At 35.0% G+C, this 16,141-nt stretch overlaps 2 protein-coding genes and 1 pseudogene across 2 annotated transcripts; all 3 read right to left on the minus strand.

Moving 5' to 3' along the window:
* Positions 1-221: 221 nt before the first annotated feature.
* Positions 222-1,566, minus strand: LOC148768025 (uncharacterized). Its single transcript, XM_088823504.1, has 3 exons — positions 1,493-1,566; positions 1,025-1,414; positions 222-932 (listed from the first exon to the last, which is right to left on the minus strand). The coding sequence occupies exons 1-3, from the start codon at positions 1,562-1,564 to the stop codon at positions 672-674; spliced, it is 723 nt and encodes a 240-aa protein (XP_088679630.1). The 5' UTR covers positions 1,565-1,566; the 3' UTR covers positions 222-671.
* A 3,408-nt stretch (positions 1,567-4,974) lies between these two features.
* On the minus strand, positions 4,975-7,017 carry LOC105962991 (uncharacterized protein At4g37920). The gene is made up of 4 exons (XM_012987344.2): positions 6,859-7,017; positions 6,437-6,681; positions 5,603-5,793; positions 4,975-5,515 (listed from the first exon to the last, which is right to left on the minus strand). Exons 1-4 carry the CDS (start codon positions 6,965-6,967, stop codon positions 5,275-5,277), a joined length of 786 nt encoding a protein of 261 aa, XP_012842798.2. The 5' UTR covers positions 6,968-7,017; the 3' UTR covers positions 4,975-5,274.
* Positions 7,018-12,941: 5,924 nt separating this feature from the next.
* LOC105963009 (uncharacterized protein At4g37920-like) lies at positions 12,942-15,530 on the minus strand (annotated as a pseudogene).
* Between the last annotated feature and the right edge of the window lie 611 nt (positions 15,531-16,141).

Raw genomic sequence — 16,141 nt, forward strand, 5'->3', positions numbered from 1 at the left:
GAAAAATGGGGTTTTTTTTTTTGCAATAATAAATACTGATTTGATGAAATACTAATCGCCATTCCCCAATTTCTTTTCCTCTTTTCATTAAAATTTATGATTAAGACTAATTGTTGTCATTATTCTTTACATTAATATTCTCCATTAATTGTGTATATGCAGCTCTGGAGCTAGCTATTTATACTGTCACATCTGCAATTTTTTTACATCCAGTAATTTTTCTTTACATGTCAAACTGCTATAAAGAACTTGCATTGATTGAAGTTCAGTTATGTTTGCAAGATAACAGAGTTGCTATATTCTTGATTTTACTCATGTTCTTAGATCGAATTCGACTCCACACTGTTATTATTGACCATTTCGCCCTCCCCAATATGAAAATTGAAAATCAAAATTCATCTATTTACCTACTTAATGAAATTAATTGTGGTGTGATTGCAGAAATTCATATTGGCAAATGTAAATTGTGCATGCTGCACACATGCAAAATTTAAGATTACTTGCTAGCTAATTAATTAACACAAGTAATTACTAATATATATAAATTATAATTAGCACTCCAACTGTTGCATGTGATTAAGTAATTAACTTGTGATCAACCAGATCAATGTTCAGAATTAATTATACAAAACATACATAAAATGCAATAAATATATAGTTGAATAACTTCTTCAGACCTCCTTAACCTGAATCACCCCCTTCCAAGGAATGAACTCGAACAAATAAGTTCGGTAAAAGCGCATCCCAGTCGCTTTCCGAAAATCACGCCAACCCTTTGCGAAATCAAGCCTGAAACCATTTTTATTCAGCCTCATATTCGGCGACCTAAAATCGAGCACCACGCTCGAACAATACCCGCCCGGCTGGTACTCCAAAACCACCCTCTTCTTACCTATCAAACCAGCCTCCTCCGCATAGTTCTTGCATATGCTCTATACAAATTAAATTAAATCAATCATAAGCAAAGAAAAAAAGAAACACAAATTAGTGAAATATTAATATATTTTTTTAATTGATTAATTACCACTCTCGAAATATGCGAACGCTGCAAAACGATGGCGAACTTAGGGTTGATCACGTTCGTCTCTTCTTCTTGTTGTTCGAGCAGCTCGTCTTCTGAGGAGTCGTCGTCAACAACGACGTAAGGATGTGGGAAGGAATATTCCTTCCCACACCCGTCGGACCCCCATGCAGTAACGTCGAAGGTCGAATTGTCGTCGAACGTGAAACCGATAAAATCGGAGCGCTCGAGCTTCAAATCTCGGGCGAAATCTTCCCAGCCCTTGGTGAAGTAGTAATGCCCGTCGTCCGCTTGCTCGACTTTTACGTCCCATGTTTCTCCCGAACCGATCCTCAGCCTCATGTTTTCGGTTAGGATATTTTTGTGTTTCTGTCCGAAAGCTAGCGGAACTTTCTGCACACACACACACACAATATTTAATTAAAACTTCAAAAAAGAAAAAAAAAATTGATTAATGGATCAGAAGCTCACCAGTGATCTAGTGAAATCATTGTGGATCAGGATCTGGAAAAAGGAAGGCTTAGTTGTACTCTTCCTTTCCATGGTTGTACCCTTCTGCACAGTTTGATTTTGCAAAATATATATATATATATATATATATATATATATATATATATATATATATATATATATATATATATATATATATATATATATATATATATATATATATATATATAATTAGCAAGCTAGCACAGTTCAAATAAAAATTTCAATTAAAAAAATCATTGACACAGTACCAAACATTTTCAAGAAATAAATTACCAGAATCTTATCCTTAAAATTCCAGCAGCATCTTTTTCCGAATAAATAAAATCTAACATTGCAAAAAATAGTTTCTATAAAATAAGAATTATAAACATGCATCTATATATTCTGATGTGCGGGGAATTTCGTCCAACAAGTGATCTATATATATCGATATTAGGTGTGAACACGGGCGGGTTTGAGGAAAAACAAAACCCGACCCGAAACAGTCGGGTTACTAAAACCACAACCCGCACCTGCCTAGTTATTCTTGAAAACCGCACAGTTCGGGTTCGTCGGGTTGGGCAGTTAGCAGGCGGGTTGCGGGCAACATCAGTTGAGTAGAAATAAGCTAATTCTTATACAACTAAAATTTTCAAAAACGGACAAGCAATAATACAGACATACATATAAAAGAGATTCCAACTGAACCCGTGAAGAAATAGAAAGTTAAGACCGAAATGATTCCACAATCTAAAGTGTTTGAGTTTATAACACCTGCCATGAAAATGAAAATGAAAATGAAAATGAAAATCTTTTTATTCCTCACATGAAAATTTAGATCTGCTGCCGGTGGAAGAATATAATCGAGCTGTGTTGCCGATGGTGGTGAATCTAGCAGCGGTTGTGGATTGTAAAAAACGAGAAGATGGGAAAGAAAAAGCTGAATTATCAGATTTATACTTAAATTATGGGTATGGGTGCGGGTCGGGTTCAAAGCGGGTTTCAGTAACATAACCAGCCAACGGACCCGTACTGTGCGGGTTTCTCACTTTTCAAACTGCTGTACAAATAATAAATTTTAAAACATGCGGGTTTTGGGCCTAATCGATATTTTCACATAGTTGATTTATCATTTTGTTATAAATATTCATGCACTACGTACAACCTGTATAAATTTATATAAAGCATGGCATATTTAATTAAAAAGTAATCAATGAAGTAAGAGATCGATGAATCGCGACTTACGACTGATCGAGTGACGAAGTTTCTCCCGGTTCTAGGGTTCATCGCCGCCATGGATATTCTGTTTCAAAGCACCTTTAATTTTTTTTCTGCTGCAGAATTCTAATTTTTTCAAAGCTGTGTAGAAATTAGGGTTTGGTGGAGCTCATATATAAACATTCAAGACAACCTCGTCATATATTAATATGCATGCAGGTTGGTGGTTGTTGATAGGTTAAATACATTATTAAATGTAAATAAATATAAATCAAACAATTGAATAAATAGGGTTTGCTTTTTGTCAGCTAGTAAATCTCTTGTACAAAGTTTCATGCAAAGGGATAAAATCACTGCGTTTTTTTCCTCTACGAGTTTATTTATTTTCCTCTATAAATCGCTTTCACGCTTTTGGTATTTTTCTCTGCACCTGATTTTATATGTTCTTTAATTTGTTTCCTCAAATTATTTCATTTTGTTCCTTTAATTTAATTACCAGCTAAAAAAAAAAATTAATTACCAGCTGTATATTGTTCATTCTTTCTTTAATTTCACACTATATTTATTATGTTTTCCCTTATTCACAATAAATTAATTACTAACGGTCGGAAATTTTAGAATGCCAACGTGGATTATTTGAATGATGTTTCTTCCATTTAATTTGGTATACAATACAACTTCATCATGATCATCTAATTAAATTAAAATGATTACAGATATTCATCTTGAGCTAATGTAAGTTGTACACCAAATTAAGCTAAATTAAAGATTAATTACTATATAGTTTATTTTATTTTTAATCATAAACTCGAATATTTTTATTCTCATTGCATCAAATATATTGGAAACATAGACAAAAAGAATATAATAACTAAATAAAGCAAATATAATAGATTTTATTATTATATTTTATTTATTGAGATTTGAGATGCATCTCATTAATTATTATTTATTAGTCTGACGAGAAATGACTTGACATCGATATATATATGATTAACATCAATTTTTGCAAGAAAGGTGCTAATAAAAATTCACCAAATAATTATTTTAAGGGGAAACTACAGATAAATCCCTAATCCAAAACTCAACACACAGATCAGTCCCTAGGTAATTTCCCCAAGCAATTCAGTCCCTACTCACGCGCCTAACATGCAGTTCAGTCCCTAATAAAATGTGCAAATACTAAAATACCCTTTACTTTATACTAATTTTACATAACTCATTTTCAACCTCCTACGCGCCGTTTGTGTTACACGCTCTTTGTCCGTTACATTTCAAAAATCAAACAACAAGAAAGAAGCTAAAAAGGCGCAGGAAAAAATCCACCGTTCAGTTTATACCCATTTACAGACAAAGAAGAAACAGAGAAGAAACGAAGAACAAAGAAACAACAAAGAAGGAAGAAACAACGAAACACGAAGAATCAACAAAACGCAGAAAAATTATAAAACGAAAGAAAAAATAAAAATAAACAAACCCATTTATCGACAATGGTGAAGCAGGGTAAACAACAAGGTTTGATTTTTTTTTTCTTTCATTTTCTTGGAAACAGACCCATTTGGGTGTTGCTTAAGCTTGCAAAAAGGTTTATTTGTTGTAGAATTGCATGATTTTGAACATATCCTCTCATGGGTATTATGCATCGACTTTATTCGGTGTTTTCCCTAATCATTAAATCGGTTCCAATATCTGTTTTTCTGTTGTTTGGGTTTGCAAAGATCATTTATTTGTTGTCGAATTTCATGATTTTGTAATAGTTTCCTCATGGGTATTATTCTTCGGTGACATTAGCATGTCCCCAAAGCATTTTGAGTCCTAACAAGGGTTTCATATAGGATATGGGAAAGAGGCTTATTGTATTTTTCGTACTGGTTCTATAGTATGTGTCATGCGCAGTAATGGTATTAATAGTGCATTTAGATGGTATTGACACAGGGTACTCGAAGTACTGTCCCGAAAGCATTTAGTCCCAACAAGGGATATGTCATATGTAATAATGGTATTGCTCTTGACTTCGGACAGTATTAAATAATTCATATTTAAACAATTCATCGGCTAATTTAGTAAATGAGTTTGGATTTAGATTATGTAAGGGCATATTCTGTAAAGATTCCAACGGAGGGTAATTCATTTATAGTACTAGTAACTGATTTCACTACAAAGCATCCTCAGTTGCACAATAAGCATGACTTTCTGTTTTATTCACAAGTGCCTACGAAAGCCACCCCGAGAAATTACGCATCGAAAAAAGAAAAAAAAAACGGTTATTCGGAAGTGTGTTCCATGCAAATTAGGATAAGTTAAAAGCAGTTACATAGCCCCCATCACGCATTCCATACAAGGACGATAGTATGAAGAAGAAGACAAACCATACATACGTAAACGAGAGGATTTTTTTACATGTTCATCTCGTGTCATTTTTAACAAAATATGTGACGAGATTTTGCTTGCTTCAACTTCACACCACAGAGTATAGACGACAGACTAATTAATTCTACCGGAAGTTCTAAAATGGGTTTTACGAGCCCGGAAGAAAGAAAAATAAACTAGGTTTAGTAGCTCTCTCACAGAGTCGGTTGATGAGAAAAAATATCTCCCGATTCGTCTACTTCCTCCTCTTCTTGTGTCTCTGTTTTGGTACTCTGCTCCAAATACTCCACTTCGATGGTTTCTTTAAGGATGAAAAGTCTCTGTATGACAACGGGTTGACTCAATTTCCTGGCTTCCCTAATTTCGCTCTCTTCTTTACTCAGATTATATGCGTCGAGCATTATCTTGATCCACTTGTGCAGCTCCTTCGGTGTTCTGCCACGTCAGATGGAAAGAAATTGATCCTCAATATAAATTCACAAGCATTAAACAATTTACAATAAAGAAATAAATTATTATTACGTGTATATAGCATTTGATTCTTTGACATTATTAGGATTGTCGCCTGGGCAGAATGCAGTGGCTAATGCTGAAAATCGCTCTTCCGGGTCCGTGATGTTCAGCAAATATTTGAGCAGTTTGATTTCTTTCGGTGCGATACTTCTCAAACTACTTTGAGTTGCCTTGTATAAACGGTACATTATATCTTTCACCTGCAAAAAAACAAAACTTAGCTTGTTTTTTAACCGTACGAAAAAATATCAACCAAGTTCTTGAGGAAATGGAAAAGTAGTATAACACAATAAGGCCTCGTTTGGTTGGGAGGATTAGCCGTGATTAATTAATTAATTGGACTTTGTTTAATGTTTGGTAAACCCAATAGATTTCCGGGTGGACTCTGAAATATTAATTTATCATGATCTATCTTAGAAAGATTTTTTATTGGACCTTCCCACAGTAAAATAATACGATTGGGTTTTCAACTTTTCATTAGATTATTTAATTTTATCTTGGATAATCTTATCATAGAAACCAAACGACGCCTAAGTCATTTTGCAGGTTTTTAAACATAACACATTATCTTTTGGTGGCAAGATAAAATTAACCAAGACAAGATTATGCAATCTAATGAGACCCCAATTGTATAATAGCTCATTTCGATAATTGTGGGGCAACCCAAAAAGTTGCTGCACTAACCAAACATCACATAAAACCTAATTATTTAATTAATCATGTCTTATCTTACCAACCAAACGAGACCTTACTGTCATCCTCCACGTTCACCGATAAGCTTTACAATTGAGGAACATATGTTCCTAATTTTATTTTTTTCGGAGGAGAAAAAGAAATTGATACCTCGTTTTTAATGGTAGGAGAATCCTTTGCAGAAGCCCAAGCACCGTTTATCAACAGAATCAAAGAAGAATCGAGCTCCTTTGACTTGGCTAGGCTTTTAATCTTATCACACGCAGCATCTACTGAAGGAGAATTCAAGATTTCGTCGAACTTCTCCTGGGCAGTGTCTAAAGTATCCACAATATCCAAAGTGTTGTCGAAAGCACTGACTGCAGATAAGCATCTGGCTCCCAGACGAGCAAGCCCTGCTCGATGAAACGAACACAAGTTTATCTCTTATTTTTGCATGGAATTCTTTTATTCAAGTTTCACCGTATTGTGACTCCACAAATTATCGAAATATGCATCGAATCTGATATGATATTAAAAATTTGCCTATCTGTGTTACTTGGGTTAGATTTGATAAATTGAAGAAGCGTTACCATCTCGATCTTCCAAACTGTCGTAGGTTTCGGAGAGCAAAGTGAGGTGGCGAAAGAAGTCCCCCGTAAAATCCCTTCGTCTCTTTGCCACAATAGCATTTATATCCATCGGACTATCTTGTATCTCTTTGAAAAGTTCGTCATGGATTAAACAAAGATGCCATGAAACCTCGATCAATTACGACTCGTGCATCGGTCATCGGCACACTCTGCAACGAACGTAAAATGTAATAATAAAATTAATCACTGTTTTTTTTTTTTTTTTTCATTGTTGATTAATTACTTACCAACAGGAACTTATAAGAAACATAGGACGGGCACATGACAGAAACGAAGAACGGGTTTTCGAAAGTGCTACTGTTATTCGACGTGAAATCTAATGCTTTCCGATAGGCGATGCATCTTTCTCCATTTCAAGTGTCCTGCATTCGTCTGCAAATACATCATTTCGTCGAAAAAAAAATTAAAACATCACTAATTATAAACACACAAAGAGAAAAAAAAAATCTACGATCGTTTCGAATTGGGGATGAAGCTCGATCGATATTCAAGGTTGCGTTTTTCCCTAACCGATTTCCTCGGTGGAGAGCTATCTGAGATTTCGATTGTTTTATCACAATCATCATTGAACGGTGGATATTCAATCTCAGAAGCAGTTGCATTGAAAATGACAACATCCGAACTAGGATTCACCATTGTATTCAAACATCATGAAATACCCAAATCCTGACGAGAAACGCTCTTTGAATCCACGCCATAAAACTGAACCAATTCCACCTCCAAACCCGATCCGTTTGGGAACCCTCAGCGAAACCCGACCCGGCAGAGTTTTATCCGTAACACCTTCGCCTAAACGAAGCCGGGATTCTCTCCGATTAAAAAATCGAGTTCTAAACAAATTGCTTGCTCCAAACCCTAGAAATCCCCCACATTATAATACTCTGTACATTTGCTGGAAATTTGGAAAATGGTACTTACTAGGCTGTCTGATTTAGGGTCCACTATAACCTTGGCAAAACGTGGCGGCGGCGGCGGCGCCACCGCCGGGAACTGGAAGCCATTCCGGAGAAGTGTGATATGATTGGAAGAAAAATGGGGTTTTTTTTTTTGCAATAATAAATACTGATTTGATGAAATACTAATCGCCATTCCCCAATTTCTTTTCCTCTTTTCATTAAAATTTATGATTAAGACTAATTGTTGTCATTATTCTTTACATTAATATTCTCCATTAATTGTGTATATGCAGCTCTGGAGCTAGCTATTTATACTGTCACATCTGCAATTTTTTTACATCCAGTAATTTTTCTTTACATGTCAAACTGCTATAAAGAACTTGCATTGATTGAAGTTCAGTTATGTTTGCAAGATAACAGAGTTGCTATATTCTTGATTTTACTCATGTTCTTAGATCGAATTCGACTCCACACTGTTATTATTGACCATTTCGCCCTCCCCAATATGAAAATTGAAAATCAAAATTCATCTATTTACCTACTTAATGAAATTAATTGTGGTGTGATTGCAGAAATTCATATTGGCAAATGTAAATTGTGCATGCTGCACACATGCAAAATTTAAGATTACTTGCTAGCTAATTAATTAACACAAGTAATTACTAATATATATAAATTATAATTAGCACTCCAACTGTTGCATGTGATTAAGTAATTAACTTGTGATCAACCAGATCAATGTTCAGAATTAATTATACAAAACATACATAAAATGCAATAAATATATAGTTGAATAACTTCTTCATACCTCCTTAACCTGAATCACCCCCTTCCAAGGAATGAACTCGAACAAATAAGTTCGGTAAAAGCGCATCCCAGTCGCTTTCCGAAAATCACGCCAACCCTTTGCGAAATCAAGCCTGAAACCATTTTTATTCAGCCTCATATTCGGCGACCTAAAATCGAGCACCACGCTCGAACAATACCCGCCCGGCTGGTACTCCAAAACCACCCTCTTCTTACCTATCAAACCAGCCTCCTCCGCATAGTTCTTGCATATGCTCTATACAAATTAAATTAAATCAATCATAAGCAAAGAAAAAAAGAAACACAAATTAGTGAAATATTAATATATTTTTTTAATTGATTAATTACCACTCTCGAAATATGCGAACGCTGCAAAACGATGGCGAACTTAGGGTTGATCACGTTCGTCTCTTCTTCTTGTTGTTCGAGCAGCTCGTCTTCTGAGGAGTCGTCGTCAACAACGACGTAAGGATGTGGGAAGGAATATTCCTTCCCACACCCGTCGGACCCCCATGCAGTAACGTCGAAGGTCGAATTGTCGTCGAACGTGAAACCGATAAAATCGGAGCGCTCGAGCTTCAAATCTCGGGCGAAATCTTCCCAACCCTTGGTGAAGTAGTAATGCCCGTCGTCCGCTTGCTCGACTTTTACGTCCCATGTTTCTCCCGAACCGATCCTCAGCCTCATGTTTTCGGTTAGGATATTTTTGTGTTTCTGTCCGAAAGCTAGCGGAACTTTCTGCACACACACACACACAATATTTAATTAAAACTTCAAAAAAGAAAAAAAAAATTGATTAATGGATCAGAAGCTCACCAGTGATCTAGTGAAATCATTGTGGATCAGGATCTGGAAAAAGGAAGGCTTAGTTGTACTCTTCCTTTCCATGGTTGTACCCTTCTGCACAGTTTGATTTTGCAAAATATATATATATATATATATATATATATATATATATATATATATATATATATATATATATATATATATATATATATATATATATATATATATATATATATATATATATATATATATATATAATTAGCAAGCTAGCACAGTTCAAATAAAAATTTCAATTAAAAAAATCATTGACACAGTACCAAACATTTTCAAGAAATAAATTACCAGAATCTTATCCTTAAAATTCCAGCAGCATCTTTTTCCGAATAAATAAAATCTAACATTGCAAAAAATAGTTTCTATAAAATAAGAATTATAAACATGCATCTATATATTCTGATGTGCGGGGAATTTCGTCCAACAAGTGATCTATATATATCGATACTGTTTAGGTGTGAACACGGGCGGGTTTGAGGAAAAACAAAACCCGACCCGAAACAGTCGGGTTACTAAAACCACAACCCGCACCTGCCTAGTTATTCTTGAAAACCGCACAGTTCGGGTTCGTCGGGTTGGGCAGTTAGCAGGCGGGTTGCGGGCAACATCAGTTGAGTAGAAATAAGCTAATTCTTATACAACTAAAATTTTCAAAAACGGACAAGCAATAATACAGACATACATATAAAAGAGATTCCAACTGAACCCGTGAAGAAATAGAAAGTTAAGACCGAAATGATTCCACAATCTAAAGTGTTTGAGTTTATAACACCTGCCATGAAAATGAAAATGAAAATGAAAATGAAAATCTTTTTATTCCTCACATGAAAATTTAGATCTGCTGCCGGTGGAAGAATATAATCGAGCTGTGTTGCCGATGGTGGTGAATCTAGCAGCGGTTGTGGATTGTAAAAAACGAGAAGATGGGAAAGAAAAAGCTGAATTATCAGATTTATACTTAAATTATGGGTATGGGTGCGGGTCGGGTTCAAAGCGGGTTTCAGTAACATAACCAGCCAACGGACCCGTACTGTGCGGGTTTCTCACTTTTCAAACTGCTGTACAAATAATAAATTTTAAAACATGCGGGTTTTGGGCCTAATCGATATTTTCACATAGTTGATTTATCATTTTGTTATAAATATTCATGCACTACGTACAACCTGTATAAATTTATATAAAGCATGGCATATTTAATTAAAAAGTAATCAATGAAGTAAGAGATCGATGAATCGCGACTTACGACTGATCGAGTGACGAAGTTTCTCCCGGTTCTAGGGTTCATCGCCGCCATGGATATTCTGTTTCAAAGCACCTTTAATTTTTTTTCTGCTGCAGAATTCTAATTTTTTCAAAGCTGTGTAGAAATTAGGGTTTGGTGGAGCTCATATATAAACATTCAAGACAACCTCGTCATATATTAATATGCATGCAGGTTGGTGGTTGTTGATAGGTTAAATACATTATTAAATGTAAATAAATATAAATCAAACAATTGAATAAATAGGGTTTGCTTTTTGTCACCTAGTAAATCTCTTGTACAAAGTTTCATGCAAAGGGATAAAATCACTGCGTTTTTTTCCTCTACGAGTTTATTTATTTTCCTCTATAAATCGCTTTCACGCTTTTGGTATTTTTCTATGCACCTGATTTTATATGTTCTTTAATTTGTTTCCTCAAATTATTTCATTTTGTTCCTTTAATTTAATTACCAGCTAAAAAAAAAAATTAATTACCAGCTGTATATTGTTCATTCTTTCTTTAATTTCACACTATATTTATTATGTTTTCCCTTATTCACAATAAATTAATTACTAACGGTCGGAAATTTTAGAATGCCAACGTGGATTATTTGAATGATGTTTCTTCCATTTAATTTGGTATACAATACAACTTCATCATGATCATCTAATTAAATTAAAATGATTACAGATATTCATCTTGAGCTAATGTAAGTTGTACACCAAATTAAGCTAAATTAAAGATTAATTACTATATAGTTTATTTTATTTTTAATCATAAACTCGAATATTTTTATTCTCATTGCATCAAATATATTGGAAACATAGAAAAAAAGAATATAATAACTAAATAAAGCAAATATAATAGATTTTATTATTATATTTTATTTATTGAGATTTGAGATGCATCTCATTAATTATTATTTATTAGTCTGACGAGAAATGACTTGACATCGATATATATATGATTAACATCAATTTTTGCAAGAAAGGTGCTAATAAAAATTCACCAAATAATTATTTTAAGGGGAAACTACAGATAAATCCCTAATCCAAAACTCAACACACAGATCAGTCCCTAGGTAATTTCCCCAAGCAATTCAGTCCCTACTCACGCGCCTAACATGCAGTTCAGTCCCTAATAAAATGTGCAAATACTAAAATACCCTTTACTTTATACTAATTTTACATAACTCATTTTCAACCTCCTACGCGCCGTTTGTGTTACACGCTCTTTGTCCGTTACATTTCAAAAATCAAACAACAAGAAAGAAGCTAAAAAGGCGCAGGAAAAAATCCACCGTTCAGTTTATACCCATTTACAGACAAAGAAGAAACAGAGAAGAAACGAAGAACAAAGAAACAACAAAGAAGGAAGAAACAACGAAACACGAAGAATCAACAAAACGCAGAAAAATTATAAAACGAAAGGAAAAATAAAAATAAACAAACCCATTTATCGACAATGGTGAAGCAGGGTAAACAACAAGGTTTGATTTTTTTTTTCTTTCATTTTCTTGGAAACAGACCCATTTGGGTGTTGCTTAAGCTTGCAAAAAGGTTTATTTGTTGTAGAATTGCATGATTTTGAACATATCCTCTCATGGGTATTATGCATCGACTTTATTCGGTGTTTTCCCTAATCATTAAATCGGTTCCAATATCTGTTTTTCTGTTGTTTGGGTTTGCAAAGATCATTTATTTGTTGTCGAATTTCATGATTTTGTAATAGTTTCCTCATGGGTATTATTCTTCGGTGACATTAGCATGTCCCCAAAGCATTTTGAGTCCTAACAAGGGTTTCATATAGGATATGGGAAAGAGGCTTATTGTATTTTTCGTACTGGTTCTATAGTATGTGTCATGCGCAGTAATGGTATTAATAGTGCATTTAGATGGTATTGACACAGGGTACTCGAAGTACTGTCCCGAAAGCATTTAGTCCCAACAAGGGATATGTCATATGTAATAATGGTATTGCTCTTGACTTCGGACAGTATTAAATAATTCATATTTAAACAATTCATCGGCTAATTTAGTAAATGAGTTTGGATTTAGATTATGTAAGGGCATATTCTGTAAAGATTCCAACGGAGGGTAATTCATTTATAGTACTAGTAACTGATTTCACTACAAAGCATCCTCAGTTGCACAATAAGCATGACTTTCTGTTTTATTCACAAGTGCCTACGAAAGCCACCCCGAGAAATTACGCATCGAAAAAAGAAAAAAAAAACGGTTATTCGGAAGTGTGTTCCATGCAAATTAGGATAAGTTAAAAGCAGTTACATAGCCCCCATCACGCATTCCATACAAGGACGATAGTATGAAGAAGAAGACAAACCATACATACGTAAACGAGAGGATTTTTTTACATGTTCATCTCGTGTCATTTTTAACAAAATATGTGACGAGATTTTGCTTGCTTCAACTTCACACCACAGAGTATAGACGACAGACTAATTAATTCTACCGGAAGTTCTAAAATGGGTTTTACGAGCCCGGAAGAAAGAAAAATAAACTAGGTTTAGTAGCTCTCTCACAGAGTCGGTTGATGAGAAAAAATATCTCCCGATTCGTCTACTTCCTCCTCTTCTTGTGTCTCTGTTTTGGTACTCTGCTCCAAATACTCCACTTCGATGGTTTCTTTAAGGATGAAAAGTCTCTGTATGACAACGGGTTGACTCAATTTCCTGGCTTCCCTAATTTCGCTCTCTTCTTTACTCAGATTATATGCGTCGAGCATTATCTTGATCCACTTGTGCAGCTCCTTCGGTGTTCTGCCACGTCAGATGGAAAGAAATTGATCCTCAATATAAATTCACAAGCATTAAACAATTTACAATAAAGAAATAAATTATTATTACGTGTATATAGCATTTGATTCTTTGACATTATTAGGATTGTCGCCTGGGCAGAATGCAGTGGCTAATGCTGAAAATCGCTCTTCCGGGTCCGTGATGTTCAGCAAATATTTGAGCAGTTTGATTTCTTTCGGTGCGATACTTCTCAAACTACTATCAAACTACTTTGAGTTGCCTTGTATAAACGGTACATTATATCTTTCACCTGCAAAAAAACAAAACTTAGCTTGTTTTTTAACCGTACGAAAAAATATCAACCAAGTTCTTGAGGAAATGGAAAAGTAGTATAACACAATAAGGCCTCGTTTGGTTGGGAGGATTAGCCGTGATTAATTAATTAATTGGACTTTGTTTAATGTTTGGTAAACCCAATAGATTTCCGGGTGGACTCTGAAATATTAATTTATCATGATCTATCTTAGAAAGATTTTTTATTGGACCTTCCCACAGTAAAATAATACGATTGGGTTTTCAACTTTTCATTAGATTATTTAATTTTATCTTGGATAATCTTATCATAGAAACCAAACGACGCCTAAGTCATTTTGCAGGTTTTTAAACATAACCCATTATCTTTTGGTGGCAAGATAAAATTAACCAAGACAAGATTATGCAATCTAATGAGACCCCAATTGTATAATAGCTCATTTCGATAATTGTGGGGCAACCCAAAAAGTTGCTGCACTAACCAAACATCACATAAAACCTAATTATTTAATTAATCATGTCTTATCTTACCAACCAAACGAGACCTTACTGTCATCCTCCACGTTCACCGATAAGCTTTACGATTGAGGAACATATGTTCCTAATTTTATTTTTTTCGGAGGAGAAAAAGAAATTGATACCTCGTTTTTAATGGTAGGAGAATCCTTTGCAGAAGCCCAAGCACCGTTTATCAACAGAATCAAAGAAGAATCGAGCTCCTTTGACTTGGCTAGGCTTTTAATCTTATCACACGCAGCATCTACTGAAGGAGAATTCAAGATTTCGTCGAACTTCTCCTGGGCAGTGTCTAAAGTATCCACAATATCCAAAGTGTTGTCGAAAGCACTGACTGCAGATAAGCATCTGGCTCCCAGACGAGCAAGCCCTGCTCGATGAAACGAACACAAGTTTATCTCTTATTTTTGCATGGAATTCTTTTATTCAAGTTTCACCGTATTGTGACTCCACAAATTATCGAAATATGCATCGAATCTGATATGATATTAAAAATTTGCCTATCTGTGTTACTTGGGTTAGATTTGATAAATTGAAGAAGCGTTACCATCTCGATCTTCCAAACTGTCGTAGGTTTCGGAGAGCAAAGTGAGGTGGCGAAAGAAGTCCCCCGTAAAATCCCTTCGTCTCTTTGCCACAATAGCATTTATATCCATCGGACTATCTTGTATCTCTTTGAAAAGTTCGTCATGGATTAAACAAAGATGCCATGAAACCTCGATCAATTACGACTCGTGCATCGGTCATCGCCACACTCTGCAACGAACGTAAAATGTAATAATAAAATTAATCACTGTTTTTTTTTTTTTTCATTGTTGATTAATTACTTACCAACAGGAACTTATAAGAAACATAGGACGGGCGCATGACAGAAACGAAGAACGGGTTTTCGAAAGTGCTACTGTTATTCGACGTGAAATCTAATGCTTTCCGATAGGCGATGCATCTTTCTCCATTTCAAGTGTCCTGCATTCGTCTGCAAATACATCATTTCGTCGAAAAAAAAAATTAAAACATCACTAATTATAAACACACAAAGAGAAAAAAAAAATCTACGATCGTTTCGAATTGGGGATGAAGCTCGATCGATATTCAAGGTTGCGTTTTTCCCTAACCGATTTCCTCGGTGGAGAGCTATCTGAGATTTCGATTGTTTTATCACAATCATCATTGAACGGTGGATATTCAATCTCAAAAGCAGTTGCTTTGAAAATGACAACATCCGAACTAGGATTCACCATTGTATTCAAACATCATGAAATACCCAAATCCTGACGAGAAACGCTCTTTGAATCCACGCCATAAAACTGAACCAATTCCACCTCCAAACCCGACCCGTTTGGGAACCCTCAGCGAAACCCGACCCGGCAGAGTTTTATCCGTAACACCTTCGCCTAAACGAAGCCGGGATTCTCTCCGATTAAAAAATCGAGTTCTAAACAAATTGCTTGCTCCAAACCCTAGAAATCCCCCACATTATAATACTCTGTACATTTGCTGGAAATTTGGAAAATGGTACTTACTAGGCTGTCTGATTTAGGGTCCACTATAACCTTGGCAAAACGTGGCGGCGGCGGCGGCGCCACCGCCGGGAACTGGAAGCCATTCCGGAGAAGTGTGATATGATTGGAAGAAAAATGGGGTTTTTTTTTTGCAATAATAAATACTGATTTGATGAAATACTAATCGCCATTCCCCAATTTCTTTTCCTCTTTTCATTAAAATTTATGATTAAGACTAATTGTTGTCATTATTCTTTACATTAATATTCTCCATTAATTGTGTATATGCAGCTCTGGAGCTAGCTATTTATACTGTCACATCTGCAATTTTTTTACATCCAGTAATTTTT

Source organism: Erythranthe guttata, chromosome 9, assembly GCF_056151865.1.
Source record: "Erythranthe guttata isolate IM_541 chromosome 9, IM_541, whole genome shotgun sequence".
In the NCBI taxonomy this organism is placed as follows: Eukaryota; Viridiplantae; Streptophyta; class Magnoliopsida; order Lamiales; family Phrymaceae; genus Erythranthe; species Erythranthe guttata.

What these genes read in the sequence shown, in the direction of transcription:
- LOC148768025 (XM_088823504.1), bottom strand. Translation starts at nt 1,564, where the DNA reads ATGGAAAGGAAGAGTACAACTAAGCCTTCCTTTTTCCAGATCCTGATC. An exon ending in ATGATTTCACTAGATCACTG is followed by an intron (nt 1,415 to 1,492) that starts GTGAGCTTCTGA and finishes GTGTGTGTGCAG; the next exon opens with AAAGTTCCGCTAGCTTTCGG. An exon ending in GTTCGCATATTTCGAGAGTG is followed by an intron (nt 933 to 1,024) that starts GTAATTAATCAA and finishes TAATTTGTATAG; the next exon opens with AGCATATGCAAGAACTATGC.
- LOC105962991 (XM_012987344.2), bottom strand. Translation starts at nt 6,967, where the DNA reads ATGGATATAAATGCTATTGTGGCAAAGAGACGAAGGGATTTTACGGGG. An exon ending in CTCCTACCATTAAAAACGAG is followed by an intron (nt 5,794 to 6,436) that starts GTATCAATTTCT and finishes GTTTTTTTGCAG; the next exon opens with GTGAAAGATATAATGTACCG. An exon ending in GAATCAAATGCTATATACAC is followed by an intron (nt 5,516 to 5,602) that starts GTAATAATAATT and finishes CTGACGTGGCAG; the next exon opens with AACACCGAAGGAGCTGCACA.